Below are 26,639 nucleotides of genomic sequence, written 5' to 3'. Positions count from 1 at the left end.
TTCACGGGTCGTGTGTGTGTGTGTGTGTGTGTGTGTGTGTGTGTGTGTGTGTGTGTGTGTGTGTGTGCGTGTGCCTGTGTATTCACTGTCTTCATGAGAGGGATTGAAACTGGGTCCCGTTCAATCAACCCCACTCCCCTTATGGAGACATTCTCGTCCCACAACTCAACATCCTCTATATCTCAAGGGCTTGCATTTTGGACCCCTACACTAATCCCTGGATCCATTCCAGTGGTTCTCGCGATCTTAGATTACCTGCCCTTGATTTTTATTAATATCATACCGACCAATCAAACATCGACAAAAGGGGAGCTAAAAGGGTAAGGGAGGTAATTCATATTGCCTAGAAACCAAACCCACCACCAATTGCAGCAGTGCAGTACATGTTTGTCCCCCTCGTTTTTAATCATTTGCCACTCATGGGAATAAAAATAACAAACAGTAGTTATTGTTGGGAACAGGGTATTCATTGTTGTGTACCCTGTTGACATTTAATAGACAATTTCCGATTCTGAGTTATTTTGGAATTCATAGTTCTCATTATGAGCCAAGAGGACTGTCGTGTGGGTTTACCAAAATGGGAGCCCTGGAGATAGAGGATGACTAATCAGTGGCAGCCCCTGAAACAGATCATGGAAGTATGTGTGGCCTAAGTTCTTGACAGTTATGGAATATCACAAAACACATGTAAATATTTACATTTTATTCTCATTGCTGTACACATGGTTTACCTATCTTCAGGTAACAATCAAGACAGAACCCGCTGAGACCATCTTCCTATCTGACAAATATGCAAGCAGCATGCATAAAAACAGGGTTTTAGTCACAAATTGGTTTCTCCTGAACACTGGTAGTATTGAGAACAATTGTCACATTATCCCCAGTCTGTCATAAACAACATCAGACATTCCTCATCCATTTCATGCACCGTACATCCATACACATACCACCGTCATGGCTGCAGTGCCCATCAAAACCAGGGCACTGTGTCACAAGGCAAGCGTAGCGCTATGACTTTCACAAGTCTGTCTTAAAGTATAGGCGATCCAGTGCAATTAACGCTTTAAGAAATAGACGCAAATCACAATAACAGGCGACTTCTAACATATGTTTTGAAAATATTTTTGAAGCTAAAAGAAATTAAGAGTTAGATATACATCCAAAACATAAAAATGTATATATTTAATTTAGGTAAATCCTTCCTGAAGATATATCGATTCACAAATGCTTACTCCAAACATTTTCTTCTCAATGTACTGTCCCCCTTATCCTAGTCTTTTGGATATACGTATATTTTATTTCTAAATCTTATAGTGCTAAAAGTATGCAAGAGTGTGTGCAAACTATTATTATTATTATTATTATTATTATTATTATCAAGCACCAAATTATAAAATAGATACCGGTATATCTTTAGACAGGATATAATTACCGTATTCGACGTAATAAGCGCCCCGCTCTCATTAGCGCCCACAGCAATATTTGCTAATATATTGGCTAGTGAACAATCCCAATTAGCACCCCTTCCGATTGAAGACTTATTTATGCACCTTTAATTATGGGCAATCAAATTCTGGAAAAATACATCGGTCATATATAAACATTTCAGGCTGTCAGCATAAACCACAAAATTTATCTTTCAACTCTGTTTTTTTCCCCACCAAAATAATTTTTAATAAGAGTCCCCTATTTCTAATTTTGAGAGAGCCCTGGGCGCTTATTACATCGAATACGGTAAATGAAATGGGAAAACTAAAAGGCCTTCTTCTCCACATTCTTTGTCTCGTTTGGATGTAAATCTAATGCTTGATATATTCGTGGCCTCAAAACCTTTCCCTTTTTTCCCTATTGCTTTGGTAGATTTTCAAGCAAAGCAAGAAGGGGACACAGTGATTATCTCCTCTCCAGGTTCTTGGAAACAATAAAATGATGGGAGGCTGTGTGTTTGGTACAACGGCAGGCATGATGAGAATCTAATAAGTAATTTATTATGGCCTAAGCCAGAGACTCAACAACTGAAAGTCACTCTGGCACTGCAATATTCCAGCAATATCACTGTGGGGGACACCAGAAATGGGCTTCACACATTGTACCCATGTGCAGAATCGAACCAGGGTCTTCGTCATGACGAGCGAATGCTTTAACCATTAGGCTACCCCACTGCCCTCTGGCAGTGTAAGACTGTTGGCGGCATAGAGACATAAATATTTACATTCTCACATAAAAGAGGTTGTTCACCTCTAGTCTATCAGTGTTTACATGAGAAGAGTTGCAAGTGTGGGTACGAAAACAAGCTCATCAACATCTTTGTATTTGTGTTCACTGAAATGTAACACAATGTACATGATGACAGATGTAATGGAAAATAAATACAGAAACAACAGAACATGACAAATACGTACTGAGACAATGCGTTCATTCTAAAATAACGTCAGTTCCATTTGGTAGTTGGAAATCATGTTGTACAGCTGTTCTTAGCCACATCGGAAACAAATAAAACATCCAAAATTTCCAAAATGAAAAAAAAACAATTCACATTCTAAAGCCCCCTCCCAATAAAATTGGAAGTCCATTCGTGCAATACTGAGTGAGTGAGTGAGTTGGGTTTATATCACGGCAGCTTAATGTGGGAGGAAAGCCTGAAGTGATGCAGGTCTCAGACGTTTACCACTTCGGTGAAACCCACAAGCACGGGTATGGAGCTGACAAACCTAGAAACAATCGGGGTGAACCGGGATTCGAACCCACAATCATAGGTTTCTGGCGTGTCCAAGGGATGCAACTCTGCACAGCAAATCACGGCTCTTTAGACAACTGGGCCACCCGTGGCTCCCCATTCGTGCAATAAGAAATCCAGAATATATCTTACCATCTTGACAAATTACAGAATGATTTTTTTGTTTTTTGTTTAATGACGCACTCAGCAATATTCCAGCTATATGACGGTGGTCTGTAAAATAGTCGAGTCTGGTTGGGATGAAGCCTACAGAGACGGACATGGCATAACCATGCCGCTTTCAATATATAGGAAACACTGCAAGGAGGGTCAAGATGGCTTGTTTGTTGTTTAACGCCTCACTCAGTAATATTTCAGCTATTTGACGGCGGTCTGTAAATAATTGAGTCTGGTGTGAGGGAGTGATCGCATCAGCAATCTTACATCTATTCGCAGCAAGAATGGAGTCTAGACCAGTCAATCCAGTGATTGATATTATGAGCAACAATCCACACTGTCAGAGTATGATGAAATGCTATCAACCAAGTCGACAAACCTGGCCATTGGGTCAAATCTGACATGGAATCCCACCGGGTTGGTCAAGTCGGACATCTTTGTCATCGTGTGAGATATATGAACTCAGTAACTATGTCACCATCAAATGATTTGTTGATGATGGAAATGTTACAGCGGCAAAGATTTCCATCCTAAATTAAATGTTTCTGAACGTTAAACCCACATGTATAGGATGTGCGTTTATATGAAACATTCACTTGAGACAAACACTAATTTGAACATTGATTAAAGCAGTGAATGTTGAAACTGGAGGCCATGTTGTCCAGGGGTCACGCTCATTGAAATACAAGTTGCTTTGATGAGGATGCATAATTCCACATATCAAAGAAGCAAATCGACTGAGACAAGGGTACAACATTCAAGGTGAAATGCCAGCATGATTGCAAGAAAATACAGTACTGACACCAAGTATTGACACCAACTTCATACAATGTCATAAAGGATACCTGCTGACACAAATATTTCATAACGTACTTGTCTGAGGATCAACTGCTATCATTCCCATAATCCATTACCCCTGAGCATCTGCCTTCCATATACACAGGTTGGGCCAGACTTTTCTTCCTTTTTTTCAGCTTACAGAATTTTGGCCCCAAATTAAGGCTGATACGTTCGTCGAAAATTTGTTTTTAAAATTCCATTTACAAATATCTCGTTTAAATTTTTGACGCTAACAGGAACTTCCAAATAAGAGCAGATACAATTCTCATCACAATGGACATAGCATCATGAATGAAGTTTGACAATGATGGCATGTCTATCCTTGTCAGGTGGCAAGTACTGGAATGAGTTGAACAATGTCTTTTGGGAGAAAATCAGCAAAATGCTTACTGATTGAGAATAACGGCCACCACCATGTGGGCGAGGGGCAGAGATGACCGTCTTGTCATTCCTTTACATTTTGTTTTGCATTTAGCGCACTTCAGAGTCCCAACACTATAATACATGATCATCCATGCACTGAAACATACCCTACTGAAGTTGGGCAACCTGACAGAAACGTTCTACATCTTTACAAAAAAAATCATTTTGCAGGAAAGGATCTTTCCAATGGCAACATCTGAACCCTGTTCATCTAGGTTTTGTTGACAGCTCATCCTGAATGGAAGTTTGCTGACTTCTGTTTCCTGGAATGTTCCGGGATACCAGGATATGTGGCCTGGAGGTATTCGGGAGTCTCTTGGTAGAGCTTTGATGTTGTTGTCATGTCAGAAGTGTTGCAAGGTGAAGGGTACTCACATGAAATATTTGCTCACGGTATCTGAGTACAAAGCAGAAGCAGAAGTATTCAGCCAACATTGACATTATTTCTTTCATCAAAGGTGTCTTTACTTATTGGATATCAAGCTCATTTCAAGCTGTTTGATCTCTGCTGTATGGCCAGATCATATGTGACAGACATTACACTGGGGAGGAAGGGAGCTAACTCCCAGCAGGTGATGTTTCAAACATCCTGTCAGAAGAACTTTATAAGTCCAGATCATGACAACTGTACACACCTACACGTATACTGAAAAACTGAAGTGCTACTGGCACCACTCTGGTTTTGGTGATCTTCTTTGGTGTTGGTTGTTTGCACATAGCCCTTACTGATGCAGTGAGTGAGTGAGTGAGTATGGTTTTACGCCACTTGTAGCAAAATTCCAGCAGTATCTCGGCGGGGGACACCAGAAATGAGCTTCACACATTGTACGCATGTGGGGAATCGAACTTAAGTCTTCGGCATGACGAGCAAACACTTTAACCACGAGGCTACCCCACCACCCTTACTGATGCACTTTCCATGATCACAAACAAAGTGAGTGACTGAACATGGTGTTGCACGCTCTACAGTACCACACATCAGCTGTATCATTGCATATCGAGTCCAACCACACAAACCCGTGGTCATCGGTGAGAGCATCCATCAGGCAGACACTGGCTCCTCCACATTGATGTGGGAGATGAAACGGAGGCGGAGTTGAAGAGCAGGTCGAAGATTGCGTATGACCTTCTCCACGTCGTGTTTCACACCATCCCCGATGAACATATACTTGATGTGGTAGCTGGTTAGCGCTAAGGAACATGGAGACATAGGGATGCGAGGGTTCAGTTAGAATTCTGCATAAATGTCTGTTACAAAACTGCTATGGAGAATTATATTTATAAAAGCCAACTGAATTAGGTCCATATTATTAAAATCAGATCTTAATTCTCGCTACCCCTAAATAAAGATCTGAGGACATCCCATTACAGGTTGAGAAAGCTGTTTAATGATTGGCTAATGTAAGTAATTTTTCTTGATTGGTCAAAGTATGTGAAAGGTCTTCTGATGTCGTCTGTAATGGGTTGGTTGTTGGTTGGTTTATTGTTTAACACTGCACTCAGCAATATTCCAGCTATATGACAGTGGTCTGTAAATAATCAAATCTGGACCAGACAATCCAGTGATTGATATCATGAGCATTGATTTACACAATTGGGATTGATGACATGCATCAAGCATAGTTGCCTTTTACAGCCGATCACGGGTATGGTGCTGACAAGCAAGGACAGAATCAGGGTGATTCTGGGATTTGAACCCATGATCAAACGTTTCTGGACTGAACTCAGCACAGCCGTAGATGACTGGGCCACCCATGTACCCCACATAAATTTGTACTCCAAACCACACAGTCATGTGCCCAAATAGCAGCTGAGATGTGCCCACACTGTAGCTGATATGTGCCCAAACAGTAGCTGAGATGTGCCCAAACAGTAGCTGAGATGTGCCCAAACACTATCTGAGATGTGCCCAAACAGTAGCTGAGATGTGCCCACACTGTAGCTGATATGTGCCCAAACAGTAGCTGAGATGTGCCCAAACAGTAGCTGAGATGTGCCCAAACACTATCTGAGATGTGCCCAAACAGTAGCTGAGATGTGCCCACACTGTAGCTGATATGTGCCCAAACAGTAGCTGAGATGTGCCCAAACACTATCTGAGATGTGCCCAAACAGTAGCTGAGATGTGCCCACACTGTAGCTGAGATGTGCCCAAACAGTAGCTGAGATGTGCCCAAACACTATCTGAGATGTGCCCAAACAGTAGCTGAGATGTGCCCAAACAGTAGCTGAGATGTGCCCAAACAGTAGCTGAGATGTGCCCAAACACTATCTGAGATGTGCCCAAACAGTAGCTGAGATGTGCCCAAACACTATCTGAGATGTGCCCAAACAGTAGCTGAGATGTGCCCACACTGTAGCTGATATGTGCCCAAACAGTAGCTGAGATGTGCCCAAACACTATCTGAGATGTGCCCAAACAGTAGCTGAGATGTGCCCAAACACTATCTGAGATGTGCCCAAACAGTAGCTGAGATGTGCCCACACTGTAGCTGAGATGTGCCCAAACAGTAGCTGAGATGTGCCCAAACAGTAGCTGAGATGTGCCCAGTATCAGAGACATATAGAAGCAGGAAGGATACAGGAAGTCACAGATGGGGTCCATGAAGTTGAGGTGTTCACACGACTTGTCCACAGTCATCAGGATCTCATACAGCTCCACCGTCAGCTGCAACAACAACCACAGTTATTGAACCACAGTTCGTGGTGAGGGTGTATCAAAAGTAGCAGTATTGAAACCGTACGGTCCAGGGCCCACTTGCACAAGGTGATCTTACCGCTATGATGATCGTAGCTCCCATACTTTAACATAGCGCAAAGAGGAGAATCATGCAGAGAATCAAACCTGAGCCGTCTGCCTGACAAGTAAACACAGTCACCAGGAGGCCACCCTGTAAGCCCAGGTACACCTCGATCCTGGCATACACAGATGTGTGACGAGCCGGATGCAGCAGAAATTGACAATTCCTAGATGTATGTGATTATTTCTTCAACTTACTTCCAGCAGACATCTTGTTCTCTCAACGTGGAAGCGCTGGAGGAAGGGCCCGATCAGGTGGCACAGGTAGAGGTACTGCTCCTCTGTCTTGATTACGGGCTTCAGGCGCTCCTTTAGAAACCTGACATCAACACAGGAGCAGGGTCAGATGTTGGTGATCATTGTCTCTCAGATTTATCAGAGCTTTCCATGTACTATTTAAATACACTATCAATCACTAGAATCCCAGTATTATATTTTACCTGACATGTTCATGTTTCGATAGTATCACAAATTGTATTTATCATCAGCGAGGCAGATGGCCTTCAAACTGACAGTGTTTGACACTTTGACTTATCCTATGAAGTCTCATCATGTATTGGTATTTTTGTGTCAAAGTTTAATCAATCTCTCCCTTCCATCAGCCCCTCCCCATGTCAACCCCTCCCCATGTCAACCCCTCCCTTCCATCAACCCCTCCCTTCCATCAACCCCCCTACCAGTAAACCTTCCCTTCCATCAACCCCTCCCTTCCCATGTCAACCCCTCCCTTCCATCAACCCCTCCCTTCCATCAACCCCCCTACCAGTAAACCTTCCCTTCCATCAACCCCTCCCTTCCTATGTCAACCCCTTTGTTCCATCAACCCCTCCTATCCATCAACCCCTCCCTTCCATCAACACCCCCCCTTCCCCTGTCAACCCCTCTCTTCCACCAACCCCTCCCTTCCATCAACCCCTCCCTTTCATCAACCCCTCCCTTCGATCAACCCTCTCCATGTGATGATGGACGTACTGTGGCAGCTGGCTGAGCTGTCCGATGCCAGCGTGGTGCCAAATGGCGTGGCAGAGTCCGAGGAGGTAGCTGCACTGCTGCTCGGCAAACACGATGTGGCTGGAGTGGAAGTTGAACATCTGGAAGGGGTACTTGTAGCTGGACTGGGTCAGCTGGGTGCTGTTGAAGGCGTCGACGATACGGTCATTCAGAACCACCCAGAACGGCTCCTAAACAAGAAAAGAGAGAGTGAGTTTATGTCAGCTTGGTTGGTTGGTTGGTTGGTTGGTTGGTTTGTTGTTTAACGCTGCACTCAGCAATATTCCAGCTGTATGACAGCGGTCGGTAAATAAACGAGTCTGGACCAGACAATTCAGTGATTGATATCATGAGCATCAATCGACGGAATTGGGATCGATGACATGCATCAACCAAGTGAGCCTGACCACCCGATCCCCTTAGTCACCTTTTACGACAAGCATAGTCGGCTTTTACAGCAAGCATGGGTTGCTGAAGACCTATTCTACCCCGGATCTTCATGGGTCGAGTTAATGTCAGCAATATTCCAGCTATATGATGGGTCAGAATCGGGCAAACCAGTGATACCATAAGCAGCTGCCTCTGAACTTACACACATATTCAACACTTCTGACGATAATCTTTTCTCAAAACAAATGAATACCACTTACATATATTGAATATTATGAAAACAGAATTTTCAGTGTGTCAGCACATCAAATGTGATCTGTCAAAATTGCCAGTCAAGGTTCTAGATTTGCACAATTCACATCTCATCCTCCAAAAACTGACAAAATCCAAACAAGCCTGAAATACTCATGTCGGGTTGAATGTAAGGCAAGAAATATTGTACCTTTTTCAAGATCTGCTAAAGAAACAAGAACTTCCGCCATTTTCAGTCTAAGTCAAAATCGTTGCTTTGGCAACTCAATAGAAGAATTTTTCAAAAATCCCAAACTATCAAAAGGCACCAGTTTACCACAAGACCTATCTATGTGCCAAGTTTGGTGAAGAAATATTGTACGGTTTTCAAGATCTGCTCTGGAAAGAAGCACTACCACCATTTCAAGTCAATGTCGTTGCCATGGAAACTCGAAAAAAAAAAAAAAAAGGAACCAGTTCACAGATAGACCTATCTATGTGCCAAGTTTGGTAAAGATATCTCTCATCACTTTTGAGTTCTACTCCAGAAACGAAATGTGATGGACGGACAGATAGAAGGACAAATGGACAGACAGCACCCATTCCTATATCCCCCGTCCACTTTGTGGCAGGGGATAAAAAATAATCCAGCACAGACTGCAGATATAATCAACTCACAGGCAGCGCTGTCAGTACCAGGCCAACAGCATTCATCCAAGACATGATCTTGTCTCTCGGCAGTTGGAAACAGCTGCAAAATACACACAATCAAAACAATGTCATTCTGATGTCAACGCAAACACCCTGCATGTCTAGCATGTTTAGCTGCCCTAACTCGGTGACTATGTCATTCTCAAACATGACTATTAAGCTTCTATTGCCTCAGACAGTTTGGGCTGCATACTCCCAAGGGAGCTGAGAATGAATATTGAGTGCACACTAATCTAGTGACCGAGGTAATAATGTAGCACTTTGAGAATGTTTTTGGGTGTGGATTTTGCAGGTTATCTGTAAATAATCAAATCTGGACCAGACAATCCAGTGATTGATATCATGAGCATTGATATACACAATTGCACATTATCATTAAATTGCATAAGTATGATATTAGTGTGACAACAACTCACACAGATAATACAGCTAAACATGCTAGAAACATCATTGAGATGAAATTCCTGTTGTTTAGAGCTAATTTTGATTATCAGTTCCTACACTCCTACCATGTCTTCTATGAAGTGTAAAAAATATAACATAAGACAATATTTAGTCATCTTCCCGAGGCAAGAGACTTAACTGACTTTAAAAGTCCAGTTTACACCCTTGCGGAACTAGGCTGGAGTTACTGGGCTCAATCATAGCGCAACCAGTGGCTATTACCAGTTATGTCCCATATAAGCCTCTCCTATGGACAATCAGATTCCACCTCTCTTATCACTTGCGTTTGCTTCACATAAAATGGTCAGGACTATCTGATTGATAATCAAGATCTATTTTGTGATAAAACGGGTCTTACATCGCAAAATGGATCAAATCACGTGAGCACCTTGATAAAAAACATGAAAAGATTTGGAAAATATCTGCTGACAACAAGTTGACGGTGCACATGCTTTGCAAATCCTGCAATCGACCGAAATCTGCACAACAGTTTACGAACCGGATTTTGATTTCGGTGTGCGATTTTGATTGGACCTTGCACTGACTCGTTAGGCCAGCCAAAATGTAACTCCATAATACCAGCCTAGTTCGGCAAGGGTGGAAACTTGACTTTTATAGTCAGTTAACTCACTTGCCTCGGGAAGATAATATTTAGTAAGCAGAGACATATTTTCTTTCCGGCTTTAACAACCTACCCTAAATTTTGTAAAAGCAAAACAAAATACTTTGAATGAAAATATGCTTTTATAAAACATTCTATTGTATGTATTATTTCAAAATATTACCTCATAAACAGGATATTATACTGAAACTCATGCATATTCATGGCCTCGAAGAGTGTTTTGGTCCATGAATATTAAACAATTTTGCTGTGCCTCAAATCAATCTGTTTATTTTAATTAATTCTTGACATAGTGGTTGATAAAATATACAAACAAGAAAATAAACTGCTCTGGCCTAGATAGCAAAACTAAATGTAAATAAATAGTAGAATATCTATTTACCAATGTACATGGTTAAATATTTTGATACCATTCAGGTTAGTAGAGGATTGAGTCAAAGTCATAAACAGAACAGTTTAGTATAACTGGTTAATATGTATGTAAAGAACAACAATCTTTTGAACTTTGTTAACAGGAGGACAAATCAGTGAGTGTCCATGGCAACAAGCAATATGGCATGCAGGTTACAACAGAAGGGGTCTAAGTTGGGATAATGTCAGATAGTCTTGGGTCACTAATGACATGTACCTGATTCTATGATCTATCACAACCACTTCCTTTCCGTAACTAAATAAAATATGTGTTAGTACCAGAAAAGACATGGGACATGTCTCATACCACACAAACATCCTTTTACCCAACCAGGCAACAATTTATAATGGCAGAGTGAAACATCACACTGTCTAGTTCTTGAAAGACAGCTTGAGATGCTCATTTGCCTGCCCAACTGACTGCTGCGAACAGCTGCAAGAATTCTGATGCGAGGAAAACCAATAATCACTCACTCATTGACCAGCGTTAGAAATTGGCAATAGTCCTGTAGCCCTTGCCAAACTGCCCAAAAATTAAGGTATCATAAGGACTAGAAATGTGTCATTTTTAAGGGGTGTTATCATTATAAGGACTAGTGGACAAAATGCCAGTTTCTACCACTGCTGACTGTCTAACCGATCAATATAAGTTTAGTGGCAAGCATAAGAACCAATCAGATTTATCTGGGGGGGGGGGGGGACCCCAAAGTTACGCAGGTCTCAGACATTTACCACTTAGGTGAAAGCTGTAGATGATGGAGCTACTTGTGCCCCCTCATGGACAAATGAGTTACATGATGTCTTAAGAGTGAGTGAGTGAGTTTGGTTTTACGCCGCTTTTAGCAATATTCCAGCAATATCTGGGGAGCCCAGAAATGAGCTTCACACATTGTACCCATGACGGGATTCGAACCCGGGTCTTCGGCGTGACGAGCGAACGCTTTAACCACTAGGCTACCCGACCGCCCCTGATGTCTTAAGAATAAATGAGTTGAATAATTGATCCAGTTTGAAGTTGATTGTCTCGAACTTAAGTTTTTGTGTATACACACGAGCATTAGTAGTAACAACAAAACCACTCAACTGTAGGGTTGTCACGATTCTCCAATATATTGATGTATCATGAACTTACATCTGACAAAATGATACACAATACACCTTCCCATATATATAAACAAGATTTAATTGTGATTTGATTTTAAAAAAGTAATGTTTATGACGTATTTCAGTAACCCAGGTATGAAGGCGACACAGGGCAGCTATAATTTACTTGTCATGAAACAAAATGCTCAATCTTATTGTGTAATACTATGAGAATGCTCCTAATATGAATCCTATCATATGTCTTGGTTTGTTGTTTAATACCGCCATCAGCAATATTCAAGCCATATGATGGCAATCTGTAAATAATTGAGTCTCACAATCTTCTGAGCACCATTCTACTCCGTCGGGGTACGAGGACATGTCACCGAGTCTGACCCCCCGACCGTTTAGTCACCTGTTATGACAAGCATAGGTTGCTGGTGACCTACAGTAAGGGGCTAAATCTTATTGCATTATAATACATGTAGTATAACATGTATCATATATCATAACTCAAGTATTGACACGTGAGGTCGGCATATCGTGACATCCCTCCTGTGTTGTTAGTGATAGCTAGGGTGGCAAACATTAATGCTGATGCAGCAATATATCCACTGCTCCATGGGACCTGTGGGAGAGGATGGGGAGTAAGTGTGTGGATTCTGTTGTAGGGAGAAATCTGGGCACTGTAGTCAGATACAGCTGTGGTTACCGCATCCCCCTCATCCATATCATGTTTCATCAGCTGTTCAATGATGTCACAACTGTCGACTACGGATAGACCCGTTAGATAAGTGTGCCAATGTTAGCGGTAGGATTTACACATCTTCTACAACTCTGATTGGCTGATCATAAAATATTTTTCAAATCTATACAAAAGTCTTTCCTTAATCATTTACCTCCAAATACATACATCTTATTTCATAGAAAGTCAAATTTAGTTCCCTTGGCTATGTTACATAAAGCAAGTTTAGCACTAGATTGTCAAGACTCCTCTGCTTCAACACAGACTCATGACTGGTCACAGTGTTACTGTGATCACACAATGGAACATATTGCAGGACCAAAATTTAAGAAACATCTATCCTCAGTATAAGCAATAGTGTGATGCAATCCATTTGCATAAATTGGTCAGGGGGAGATAACTCGACCCCAAGCTCAAAGGGAGATAACTTGACTCCAAGTTCTGGACCGATTTCCTCCTTGAAGATGTGCCTCCTCCATCTTTGGCCAGGGGGGTTTTAGTACGCTAGACACAACCACTGAAAAGCACAGCCTGTTAATGGATCACATGCAAGTAGACACACAGACAGAACAACACAGAATCCTGACTACACAGTACACACATCATGCACAGGTCACTCAGTTGCAAGCCAGTTTGAACAATATCCAAAGGTGGAGCAAATGCTGGAGGAAGTATTTCAACAGTTAGTATATCTCTAACATACATATACTGAACACAAATTAGTTTGCGATTTTGAATATTCTTGGTATATATTTATGAAATTGTGAGCTCAGTCTTCACTACAAAAAATATATTCATGCTTCAAACATATTTTTTTGTTAGATGACTAACTTTGAAAATATTTCACTTGAAAAGCCAGAAACACCCTTCAGTCACATTAACAACAATAATCCTAACTTTACATCACCCATGCCAACCCTAAACACATGCAATTATGAAATTAAACTAAAAGTTCACATAAGTAAATTTTTACTTCCCCAACCCCATCAAACCATTACAAAAAGAACAATTACTTACATTTATTTTTTCAAATCAAAAGTAAAGTCATATAAAAAAACCTGCAAATTTATCACCCTGTGGAAAATCCTGATTAAAATAAGTTATCGACCATAACAGGTGACCAAATGGATCAGGGGTCCAATCTCATTAAAATCAGACCTCAGTTCTCGCTACCGCTAAACAAAGATCTGAGGACATCCCATTAGGGGTCACGTCAGAACGACCTTTCATCCGACCAATCAGAGCATCGCTTACCAGATTATGAAAGTGACAGTCGGAATGTGATTTCTGTTCATGCAGCCTCGAAAACTTTCACTCCTAACGATAGTTACAGGTTTAACGACTGTATCCATACAATCTAGACCATCTGTTAGCCATTCTTTTGTTCAGGTTTCAAATTTGTAATCGAGAATTTGTCAAAATATGTTTCGAAGCGTCGCCAATTTGAAATTAGTGCAGTAAAGCACGAGAAAGGTGCCTTCTGGTTGGTCATTCCATTGGTCGGTCAAAGTTTGTCAAGGTCGGTCTGACGTGACCCGTAATGGGATGTCCTCAGATCTTTGTTTAGCGGTAGCGAGAGTTCTTATTTTAATGAGATTGCGGGGGGTCAGACTTGGTTGATAGTGTGTCATCGTACCCCGACAACATGGATCCCTTACCAACCAAATCTACAGATTACTGATAAGGTCGACAACCTACTTTCTGTTGTTGATCAGCTTAACCTATACTGCTTCATAATGATTACTGCAAATTTAGAAGAATATATTTAGTCTTTGAAAATCTTTAGAAACTTTAGATACTCTGAGACTGAGTGTCTATGGATTCATCAGCAGATGGGCCAAGTTGACATTTCCCCATTGCCAGTGCCTACGTTCAAACCAGCTTGTAACCCTCCACTACAATAACTTACACCTGGAGATCTAGCTAGAGTACAACATGAGACAACAACTAGATCTGCTAGATCTCACCAAAAGTCATCTTTGTACCTCTTCAGTGCCACGTCGAGCAGAGCGTTGCCGACGATGGGACTACTGACAGGAAGTGCCATCAGCTCAACACACGTGGCATGAAGGGCGTGGGCAGCCGGGTTGGGGAACTCGTTGAACCGCCAGTCACAGTTCGGGAAGGGGGGTGGAATCTTGCCCCCAATGGCTCACATGTGTTAAGGTTTGGGAACAGAAACAATTTTCACTTATTACTCTGTACTGAGCTTTAGGTTATAAAAGTTTTCAATTTTTAAAGGCATTGGAAAGGTTGGATAGGACCAACATTTCATATTTGTGTTTGGTAAAGCACTACAACTTACAAATCCTTGTTATAATGAGGACAACCGGGGTAGTATTGGGTTCATTATACACACAAAATGATATTACAGTTTGAGTAAAATCAATACAATGATGCACCCTTCTCAAAGTATTGCAAAAGCAAATTGAGGTTTGCACACCAACAAAATGTCCACAGAATTACGCCCAAGGCTGTGTACCAACCCCTGCCCCAACTGAAGACCAGAAGATGAAAACGAGAAAAACTTTTTGATTATAAATTTGATAGTCCCTAAAGATGTTTCAAATATATGAAAGTCCATCAATCTGTGACATGTGCAAACAAAGCAATGGTACTAATTTCCTCAACATTCTATTATTTGTCTGAAATGTAGCAAAACAAAATTTATCCTAGCCCAATATGACACTAAACATACTTGAACCAGGCTAGTTAGATTTGCTGGTGTTATTGTGTAGTTTGACATTGAGTATCAAATACTTAGTCTGACTCAAAATGACACCCCAATGACAAGACACATGGTTCCCTTGAAATGACATCCTCATGACAAGACACATGGTTCCCTTGTAATGACATCCTCATGACAAGACACATGGTTCTCTCCTAATGACACCCCAATGACAAGACACATAGTTCTCTCCTAGTGACACCCAAATGACAAGACACATGGTTCCCTTGTAATGACATCCTCATGACAAGACACATGGTTCTCTCCTAATGACACCCCAATGACAAGACATATGGTTCTCTCCTAGTGACACCCAAATGACAAGACACATGGTTCCCTTGTAATGACACCCCAATGACAAGACACATGGTTCTCTCCTAGTGACACCCCAATGACAAGACACATGGTTCCCTTGTAATGACATCCTCATGACAAGACACATGGTTCTCTCCTAGTGACACCCCAATGACAAGACACATGGTTCTCTCCTAATGACACCCCAATGACAAGATACATGGTTCTCTCCTAGTGACACCCCAATGACAAGACACATGGTTCTCTCCTAGTGACACCCCAATGACAAGACACATGGTTCCCTTGTAATGACATCCTCATGACAAGACACATGGTTCTCTCCTAATGACACCCCAATGACAAGACACATGGTTCTATCCTAGTGACACCCCAATGACAAGACACATGGTTCCCTTGTAATGACATCCTCATGACAAGACACATGGTTCTCTCCTAATGACACCCCAATGACAAGACACATGGTTCTCTCCTAGTGACACCCCAATGACAAGACACATGGTTCCCTTGTAATGACATCCTCATGACAAGACACATGGTTCTCTCCTAATGACACCCCAATGACAAGACACATGGTTCCCTTGTAATGACATCCTCATGACAAGACACATGGTTCCCTCCTAATGACACCCCAATGACAAGACACATGGTTCCCTCGTAATGAGATGAGGCAGTGAAGGATACTGTCGACGAGGCGAGCGATGAGTCGGACGTAGTAGTCCTGGTCGGGGATCCAGCTGAGGTCATCGTGGGGCATCTGCAGCAGGCGGTTGTAGTCCTCTGACAGACACCAGTTGGGCGGCCGGATCTCCTTGAATGCCCCGGCTGAATACAGGTTATAGTGGTGAGAGAAACACATAAAGATGTAGAAATATCGGAGACTATGTGACTTTAGTATGTGTTCTTATATAACAATTGTAGCTGTTGTGGGTGGGTATTAAACACGTTGATTTGGGTTCAAGATTCATGAACACTTCACATAAATGCACAATACTTTTGTGGAAAACACTGCCAATAGATCATGTTATTTGCTGCAAAAGCAGAAACTGAATTTTACCATGTAATACATAATTGTCAGTTTATCATTTCTGTTCGCTGATGCAAGAGTCAGTTTATTTTGTTCACATGGACTAATAGTCATTTTTGTTCACAGACGCAAGAGCCAGTTTATCTTGTTCTCATGGACTAATAGTCATTTTTGTTCACAGAAGCAAGAGCCAGTTTATTTTGTTCTCATGGACCAATAGTCATTTTTGTTCACAGACACAAGAGCCAGTTTATTTTTTCTCAAGGACTAATAGTCATTTTTGTTCACAGAAGCAAGAGCCAGTTTATTTTGTTCTTGCGGACAAATAGCCATGTTCTCGTTCATATAGATAGTCATTCATTCCTACATTCCTGGTCATTGCATCTCGTCAAGAATCTTACATTTCAACAGACGAGAAACACATTTATTTCACCAAATATGAGAAGTATGTTTATTTCTCCAGTATTCATTTTTCGTGATGTGAAGTCAGAAGGGCAAGAGTTCGTCACTTGTTCATTGTCTTCCACTGCATAACATTAACCATTATTATGCCTCAAAGTGAGATTGACCAATCAAAAAGCAGAACTACTGACCCCACATGAGCCTGTATACTGTCAGTAAAAATCCAAGATGGTTGTTACTGACCTAATATGAGACCGTATACCGTCAGTAACAGCCATTTTGGATTTTTCAACACCCACCTCACATATTTCAAATGAAAATTCTGATACAAAAATTTGTTATTTGACACTGTTTTGTGTTTTACTATCATTAATTAGGACATTAATCTATTTTTTAGATCACGTTCGTGACTGTATTGATAAAGATTATAGTTAAAATTTTCAACAAGGTTTGGCCTCTAAGGTTTGAAGAGTGGTCTCCCTTTGACCCTTCATGTCAACGTACGGTTGTAAGTGTCAAGTTTTCATTTTGACATGAAACGTGCAATAAGGATACCAGAGAGTGTAAACTTTTAGGCATAATATATGTGTTATGGTGTCTTTAGTTGCCGTATACGGTGTCATATTAGATTAGCAGAAAAATATCCAATATGACACTGCATATGGCAACTAAATGAGACACCATAACTAATATTATTTAAAATCTATCAAGTTAGGGTACCCTTCCAGAAGACAAATATACATGTACCTAGTTTGGAGATAAAAAGACTAACTTATTTTCAGATATTGCAACAAAAAACATCCCAAGAGTGAGTGAGTGAGTGAGTATTGTTTTACGCCACTTTTAGCAATATTCCAGCAATATCATGGTGGGGAACACCAGAAATGGGCTTCACACATTGTGCCCATGTGGGGAATCGAACCCGCGTCTTCAGTGTGACGAGAAACCCTTTTACCAGTAATCTACCCCACCGCCCTATATCTAAAGAGGGACCACAAGTGTTAAATCCTCCATGATTAATGAGGCATCTAATATGAACTAAGCATTACATGTCTGCAGCATTACAGATACAAAAGGGGACAAATAAACATCAGAGTTGCAATGAACTCTGCGAATGAGATTCATTCAAAACTGAACTAGATTACTGTAAGGAGTAGTTGGAGTTATCTCCCCTTCATGCCACCAGTAAAATGATTTGCCAGAGAATGGTGATCACAATGTTTGACTGATAAAGAAGAAAACTATTGTAGAGTAGCATCGTTCTCAATGTATGGCATGATAAAACCAACAGACTAGAGAAAACACTATTCCCTGTTCTTACCTATAATACCCTGGACCAGCTTCCTCTTGAGACTTGACTTTCCAGACAGACGCTTCTCATAGTAAAACAAGGTGTTGTACAGGTACGTCACTGGGCGGTCTGAAACAAAAGCTGATTCTGTCTAGTAGATGATCTTCTTTGTTGAAAGGACTATTGATTAACAAGACTTGAGGAAGCCCCAGAGTATCAGACTTTCCAGTTTTTAAAGCTGTCATCAGTCATTAAATCATATTTCTCCAAGAACTAAGACTTCTACAGTCAGTCAACGCACAATCTGTGACCGTTCTGAACCTTCATGTTGCCAAGTGATGGCAATTATAATATCGACAAGAATATTTACGGGAGAAAGGATATACCCGACAGAATGGTATAATGCATTGGATTATATACGCAAGTGTGAAAGACTGAGTTTTCCGAGGTTCAGAAAAGTGATATTTTCATTGCAGTGAACATAACACTTGATATTTCACAGCAGTGAACATAACACTGTGACGGAACTATTGTCATACGAGAGTGACCTCCCCTCAAATTGTCTCCCTTTACCGTAAGTAAAATTGTACACCGTACACAAATTGTTGACTTCCTTTTTACATTAGTTTCACATTGACAAGGCAAAAATAATGACAGATGGTCATTTATTGAGTAAGTATCACTTAATGAAGTTTGTTATTCTCTTGAAAATGTTTTGTTATAAACTGTAAATTTCTCACTTAACTTGTCAATCGAGACTGTTCTTTTCACAAAGGGCCATTTTTGTTACTTGACCAGCGTGTATTCTTTCACTTCCAACAGCGGTCTCGTAGTTTTCAAGAATATTTTTCGTTAAAGTGGATTTTGTAGATTATCATATCTATAAGTATGATACACAATTTTCAATGATATAATCAATGATATGATATAATCAATGGAGGATATTTCAAGTGTCGAGTGAAATATCATTTTTCTCTTATCTCATGACAGAGGTAAACGAGATATTATAATATGTTCTTTACCTCTGTCACACGATGAGTGAAACATGATATTTCACTCGACACATGAAATATCGTCTATTGATTATATCATTGAGAATTAAGTATATTTGAACTGGTTGCTTGGCAATTTGGGAGCCCCAGTGAAACCATACGGTCCTGACCATGGAACTTGTAGAGGCAGCCGATCTGGTCCAGGATACTCTCAAGGATCTTCTGCACTTTCTGGAACTCCAGGAGACGGTGAATCGTCACATCCAGAACCTGCCACACATCAGGTGCATGAAACACTTTATCATTACATGTAATTATATCCAGCTATCTGATTGGCTAGTAGACATCTTGGAGAAAGAAACCATACAAGTCAGTCGGCCTGTACAGAAATCATGACATCATAGTGTTTTGTATGACATGATCTGCTTGTCATGTCTTAATTGACCGTGTTCACATTTTGAGTTATGATACGAAGCCCACTGGCTGTCACAAGGCAGATTTGATATTGTCACACAAACATATTTCACCGAAAATAAGTCTGTACTTGTCAACAAAGATAATAGATTTGTTACATGTGTCAATTGCAAGGTGTATGGGATTTTATGACCTGACGATTTTTGTACCCCCCACAACCTTAAGTCTTGTGGTATACAAGCCCTTTCAGCTTGTTAAAAAACCCTAAACCCCGTTATTGAGACAGTGTTCCCTCGCTATTGCACCCTTCACTATAGCGCTAACTTGGTTATAGTGCGCTGTAATGCATGGCTCCTAAAATTTACTTCAATTTGAAACATGCATGTTAGGGAGACACATTTGTTTGTTGTTTAACGCAGCAATATTCCAGCGATACGATGGCGGTCTGTAAAAAATCAAGTCTGGACCAAAAGATCTAGTGATTGACATCATGAGCATCGATCCACGAAATTGGGATCAATAGTATTTAAACAAAGGAATCACTGTATATACTTCCAGTCAATTCCAGGACAAAATCTGAAACAACTTCAATATGCAAGCATGGATGCAGGGGTCTTTTTCCCAATGTCTCTCTCCTGACAATATGTCTCTGTTAATTGTGTGTTCAGGCCTTTTTAAAAAAATAATTATGATTGTTTTTATGAAGTTCAACATCTCTCCCTGTGGGAGGAGTGAGCAGGGTGATGGTGGTGTTACCGGTAGGAAGCGGAGACAGACGTTGCCGAAGTAGACGGGGAGATGCTGATGGTGGATGGGGTTATTCAGGTCCTGGATCCCCTCGTAGTAGAACTTCTCCGGGTATTTCTGAAACACATCACTCAGGAATGGAGTTCAGCACAGCAGTCTGTAATTATCTACATAGAGACCGAAAATAATCAGGCAAGATATCGCTTCTTTTAAAAAGGGGGTGTACCAAAACCCCAAAACAGTCTGGATGATCCGGAAAAATTCGGAAAAAAAAATTTGTGTTTGCTAGCCTAAAATTAGATAAATAACTGATATCTTTGTTCAAAACATATCACAAAATATTTCAGTGTGAGTTAAAAAGTAACACATGATTAGTAGGGCTGGCTATTGACACAGATCATAGAGATCGATAATCGCTAACTAAATATGAATTAATTATCGATAATATCTGAGAAGTAACCATAAGCAAAAGTGTTAGAAAGTCCCAAAAGAAATCAACATATTTCACCCCCTGGTGAGCAGTGACACATTTATGCATGGATAACTTTGTGGACATAAATGATATAACAAAAACAGTTGCTTTCCGTCTTCAACACTTGACATAATAGACAATAATAAGTCTGTTTCGGTAAATCTAAACTTTATTTCATGACAATAGTTTATGCAAGTTGATGAGTGCAATTTCCTATCAATAATAGTTAATATTTCTTCCCATCGACAATAATTCCAAATATCGATCTTTTTAGACAGCCCTGATGATTAGTATGTATCAAGAAGCCCCCAAAAGGGTGGGAAAGGGTTGTGGGAGAGGTTTTGGGGAGAGGTTTTGGGGAGAGGTTGTGGGGAGAGGTTTTGGGGAGAGGTTTTTGGAAGAGGTTGTGGGGAGAGGTTGTGGGGAGGGGTTTTGGTGAGAGGTTGTGGGGAGGGGTTTTGGGGAGAGGTTGTTGGGAGAGGTTTCGGGGAGAGGTTGTGGGAAGAGGTTTTGGGGAGAGGTTTTGAGGAGAGGTTGTGGGGAGAGGTTGTGGGGTGAGGTTGTGGGGAGAGGTTGTGGGGAGAGGTTTTGGGGAGAGGTTGTAGAAGAGGTTTTGGGGAGAGGTTGTGGGGAGAGGTTTTGGGGAGAGATTGTGGGGAGAGGTTGCGGGGAGAGGTTGTGGGGAGAGGTTGTGGGAAGAGGTTGTAGTGAGGGGTTGTGGGGAGAGGAGTTTAAACAAAATACTTCCAGGAACAATCGTAATAGAGGAGGTAGGATTTTCTAACCAATGGTTTTATGCCTATAGATTAAATGAAATAAAATAAAATGAAGAAAAATCAAATTTAGTTGTATCATTAAACAACATGACTTGTTTGAGAAAATGAATGTGTGTGAGTGCCTAAGTTAGTGAGTGAATGAGGTTAAATGCTGTATGAGCTATATTATGGCAGTCTGCCTAGTAACCGAGATCAGTGCCATGTTGACCTGGTGGATGGCAAGTTTACGGTTGCATTCACAGATGGTCATTAACCAACGTACATATTCACAATCAACAGCTATTCTCACAAGTCTGAGTTACTGGATACACAATCTGCCCCAAACAATAAACCTACCTTATGGAATGCCATGTGTTTCTCATGCCAGTTAGCTTGTTGCCAATGCTCAGGCGTGTTCTGAAGAAGCCATTCGAAAGACATTTCATTGACAAACAAAATCAACAACAACAAAATTCTTGTTTACCTATAATGAAATTGGTTTGAAAAATTCTCATTATTACCTAAGAATAACATTACACTTCCAGTTTGTTTTTGTTTGTTTGATTGTTGTCTAACATCGCACTCAGCAATATTCCAGCTATACTTTAATAGTCGGGTCTGGACCAGACAATCCAGTGAGCATCAATCCACGCAATTGGGTTAACGATGACATCCATCAACCAAGTCAGCGAGACTGAGCACCTGGCCTTTTCAAAGCCATTATGTGAGGTGAGGTGAAATGAAAACGTTGCGTCCAAGATTATTGCACTTATATACCGACATACATGTACGTGTGTGTGTTTGTGTGGCTGCTTGTACTAGCCCTGACTGATGCCGATTTATAGTGCTAGCACACTGAGATACCATGCCACAGTTTAACATGAATACCCCACTCAGACACAGTATACTGACTCCGCGCCGACCAGTCCTTGTTTTAGCCCCTTTATGCCGAGCGCCAGACAGGGTAACAACAAGTACCATCTTTTAACGTCCTTTGATATGACGCGGTCGGGGATCGAACCCTGGACCTTCCGCTCTCCGGGCAGACGCTCTACCACTAGACCACGGAGGTGGTCTAAAGCCATTATGTAATAGAAATATGGTGGTATAATAATGTACATTAACAATGGCAAAAAATCAGCCTTAACTAATGAATATTGATCAAGGTGTTGTGATGTTTAGTGTAACTGATGATGCAGAGAGTGAATCTTGATTAGGAACAGCTTCTAAAGATCCATCATTCATTATACTACTAGTATGTATTTGATGTAAGGTAGATGTACATGACTTACATCCTTGACGAAGTCGTGGACTCTATTCTTGAAGTCGGGGAGATGCACCAGCAGCAGCTGCACAATGAGGCACCGCATCTGAGCCTCGTTAGCCTCCAGGTTACGTAGGATCTATTGGGGGAAAGGTGAGTGAGTGAGTTAATGCTTTACGTCACAATTGGTGGAAAGGAAAATAAATATACTGCAAGTGATTCTATGGCATTTCATTGACTAACCAAACAATTACTTATGCGTTATTCCCATAAACTAAAAAACAGAAAAATTCATTTCATATCGTTGTCTACAGGGTCTTGTGTTAATGATTAAGTAAGCAGTCTGTGAAGTTATTATTGTCGACTAACATATTGTGATCCCTCGCTACAACGCTACCTTTGGGGTCCAAATAATTGATGAGCGTTATAGCAATCAGCGGTTTAATCAAGGTGTATAAGAAATGACTTCAATATTTTTTTACGCTTATGCAGGTATAAACGTAAAAACCTGTGTGCACACTTAGCGTAAATCAGTGTGCACATCACATCCTCTAAACTTAGTTTCCATCTCATAATGGAGAGAGTTGAAGTTTGCTGCACTCAGCAGTATTACACCATCACCATGGCAACCTGTGATTCACTTAAATCTGGGCCAGACAGACAAGAGTAGGAAAACATTGACACCTATTGTTGATGTATCACGACACTAGTCAGAAGCCAGAGTCTAGTAAAATTCTGTTTGGTCTAATAATAGTTCATATAACACTACAATGTACTGAAACTAATGTTAAGAGCGATGTTAGCGCGCATGGTCTCAAAGATTTTTAGCAGGCTGTGACTCACAATGTACAGGGCGCTGTTGTACAGAGTGATCTTAGCGCTAAGGTGATTGTAAGTCCCATACCTTAACATGGACTTACGACAGTCATAGCGCTAAGGCAATCTCATTAAAATCAGACCTTAGTTCTCGCTACCGCTAAACAAAAATCTGAAGATATCCCATTAGGGGTCATGTCAGAACGACCTTTCATCCGACCAATCAGAGTGTCGTTTACCAGATTATGAAAGTGACAGTTGGAATGTAATTTCTAATCATGCAACCTCGAAAACTTTATTCCGAACGATAGTTATAGGTTTAATAACAGAATCCATACAATCTAGCCCATCTATTAGCCATTCCAGAATGTTCTTTTGTTCAGGTTTCAAATTTGCTATCGAGAATTTGTCAAAATATGTTTCGAAGCGTAGTCGCCAATTTGAAAATAGTGCCGTAAAGCACGAAAGCTGCCTTCTGATTGGTCATTCCATTGGTCGGTCAAAGTTCGCGCAAGGTCGGTCTGACATGACCCGTAATGGGATGTCCTTAGATCTTTGTTTAGCGGTAGCGAGAACTAAGATTTGATTTTAATGAGATTGAGCGCTGAGGTTGTTTTGTACAACGGCACCCTAGGCACACACCATTAACGGTTACAACCCCCACTATATTCTTACCAGACAGAGAACCAGTCTATCTATGGTGACAATGTTGCTTCTCCAGATCATCTCATTCAGAGCCTCCATGTACTGAAACATGAAATATACATAACATACAGTGCCGACATTATCATGTGGGAAATAAGTCTATTGTGTTCCAAATATCAGAATGGTTCTGCATAATTTTCATCTATTAAATAATTTTACATTAAACCATTTCTGGATAAAGTTATTAACTTTTCGGTTTACATATTTTGGAACACCACAAATCCTGGAACCAGTGGTAACTATGGTAACCAGCATTGGTTACAGGTCTCCCTGAGTCAGCCTACCCGGTTTATGTTTTGGTTGCCGGAGACGGTGGTAAACTCGAAGACTAGATAATCTGCAAATGCTCTGAGATGCGCTGAGAGTGCCCGTGGTCCGAGGCGATCAAGGACCCTGTAAAAGGAAAAAGAGTGCAATATTAAGTAAAACAGACAGACCTATATTGAAGAGATAAACGATGGGTGGGAGTTGTTTATCATACAATAAAACACTGCAGGGAGAATAAACCATGAGGGTTGCAGTCGTTTATTTCTTATATGAGATATCAACATTATGCATCCTCCTTAAGGATGTTGATAAAATGTAAAAGCTTTGTAAATATGAACCCAAATTTTAATAATGATGACTCCCTGAAAAGAATCCGATCTCGGAACTTTCGGACAAGTCCATATACAAACAGGTGTGTTAAGTTTGGTCTTTCCCGCATATTCTCACAATTCTCACATCGATTATCTGTACCTTTTCCAAGATACCTATTGTCATATCTCTCCCCGTCTTGGATACGACCTTTCGACCATCACATTTATCTTTGTAGCCCGGCTACATCAATGGGGAACAACCTACTAGACACTTTCCTCTCAAAAATAACGTTGTCCAATATATGACATCATCAAGTTGCGAGCACATATTCGAATCACCAGAAATGACGTCATGATAGAAAAATGTTTTTTTAGTGAAATAAACCATGCTTTGTTCTTTATTGTTCTTTGCGATTTATCACATATCAATCTTGTATTATTCATTAATAGTCTTTAAAGTGACAAAAGGTTGCATGAAAACAAATCTTGTAGAACCCCATTACTCACTTGTATGCTGTAGGTGAGACTCTGCTGTCCTCCAGCAAGCTCTTGAAAATGATGCTGAAACAGAAAACAGCGCACTTGACAAACTACAGCCCACAATACTATGTTCTAATGCATGTTGCTCCCATTGCTGTTTATATCGAGTGTAAATTACAAAGTTGATTCTAAAAGTCACATACTGTCAACTACACTTATCACAACAGCACTAGAAACAAACAATTTTAGTCCATAGTCCTTATAATGATAACATACTGTATTTTCTTGAGTATAGTGCGCACCCATGTATAATGTGCAAACCCCCTCTAGTGGATTCAATATTTCGGAAAAAAAATTCGAATACCAAGCGCAGAAAAATTTTACACCGTACCCCTTTAGCGAAATCTGGCAAACGAACCGGTGATGAGAAACTTGGTCAGTACAAATTCGAAATTTGAGATAAAAAATCACCAGACATGTTTATTTACCGTGTAAATTGTATTTTATTGTTCTGCTAGGCATTGTTTTATATCCAGGGATTAAGATTACCTTGTGTATTTTCTCGTAAACTAAGCCGGAAACAGCAATCAGCTGTACACACGTTTTCTTGGAATCTACCGGTGATTCGGTCAAGACACACCCAATGATATAACTTTACAGGATTTTAATGCAAGGATTGGCAAAAATTGTATCTTTATACCGTTATAGCAAAACCGTTAAAAATGGCAAATTTCTACTAGTCCTTATGATACCTTAACTATTGGGCAGTTTCTCAAGGACTATACGACTAGTGCCAATTTCGAACACTGAACAATGAGTGAGTTGGGTTTAACACCGCTTTGAACAGTATTCCTGTTACATCATGTCATGTCAGCTTCATCTTTGAATTGACATATGTTTGTTTGTTTGTTTGTTGCTTAACGCCGCACTCAGCAATATTCCAGCTATATGGTGGCAGTCTGTAAATAATTGAGACTGGACCAGACAATCCAGTGATTGACATTGATCTATGCAACTGGGATATGATGACATGCATCAACCAAGTCAGCGAGCCTGACCACCCAATCGAGTCA

General features: G+C 40.6%; 1 protein-coding gene across 3 annotated transcripts in view; it reads right to left on the bottom strand.

Moving 5' to 3' along the window:
- Positions 1-712: 712 nt before the first annotated feature.
- LOC139480383 (mediator of RNA polymerase II transcription subunit 23-like) overlaps positions 713-26,639 on the bottom strand; it is a 58,794-nt gene continuing 32,867 nt past the window's right edge. For 2 of the 3 annotated variants that reach the window (XM_071263448.1, XM_071263449.1), the window contains exons 20-34: positions 25,594-25,647; positions 24,793-24,901; positions 24,479-24,550; positions 23,016-23,126; positions 22,081-22,140; positions 20,506-20,613; positions 19,506-19,605; positions 18,374-18,472; positions 16,308-16,448; positions 14,551-14,734; positions 9,246-9,318; positions 7,929-8,137; positions 7,155-7,275; positions 6,739-6,824; positions 713-5,337 (exon numbers count right to left, since the gene is read on the bottom strand). In XM_071263448.1, the coding sequence (XP_071119549.1) occupies positions 5,199-5,337; positions 6,739-6,824; positions 7,155-7,275; positions 7,929-8,137; positions 9,246-9,318; positions 14,551-14,734; positions 16,308-16,448; positions 18,374-18,472; positions 19,506-19,605; positions 20,506-20,613; positions 22,081-22,140; positions 23,016-23,126; positions 24,479-24,550; positions 24,793-24,901; positions 25,594-25,647 (1,666 nt within the window). In that variant the 3' untranslated portion in view covers positions 713-5,198. The remainder of the gene's footprint in view (positions 5,338-6,738; positions 6,825-7,154; positions 7,276-7,928; positions 8,138-9,245; positions 9,319-14,550; positions 14,735-16,307; positions 16,449-18,373; positions 18,473-19,505; positions 19,606-20,505; positions 20,614-22,080; positions 22,141-23,015; positions 23,127-24,478; positions 24,551-24,792; positions 24,902-25,593; positions 25,648-26,639) is intronic. The other variant, XM_071263450.1, reaches the window with a different exon arrangement.

Source organism: Haliotis cracherodii, unplaced genomic scaffold (genome assembly GCF_022045235.1).
Source record: "Haliotis cracherodii isolate W230 unplaced genomic scaffold, xgHalCrac1.p SCAF_4, whole genome shotgun sequence".
Lineage (NCBI taxonomy): Eukaryota > Metazoa > Mollusca > Gastropoda > Lepetellida > Haliotidae > Haliotis > Haliotis cracherodii.
The sequence above is the reverse complement of the archived record's forward strand: the minus strand, read 5'-3'. Positions and strand labels throughout refer to the sequence as shown.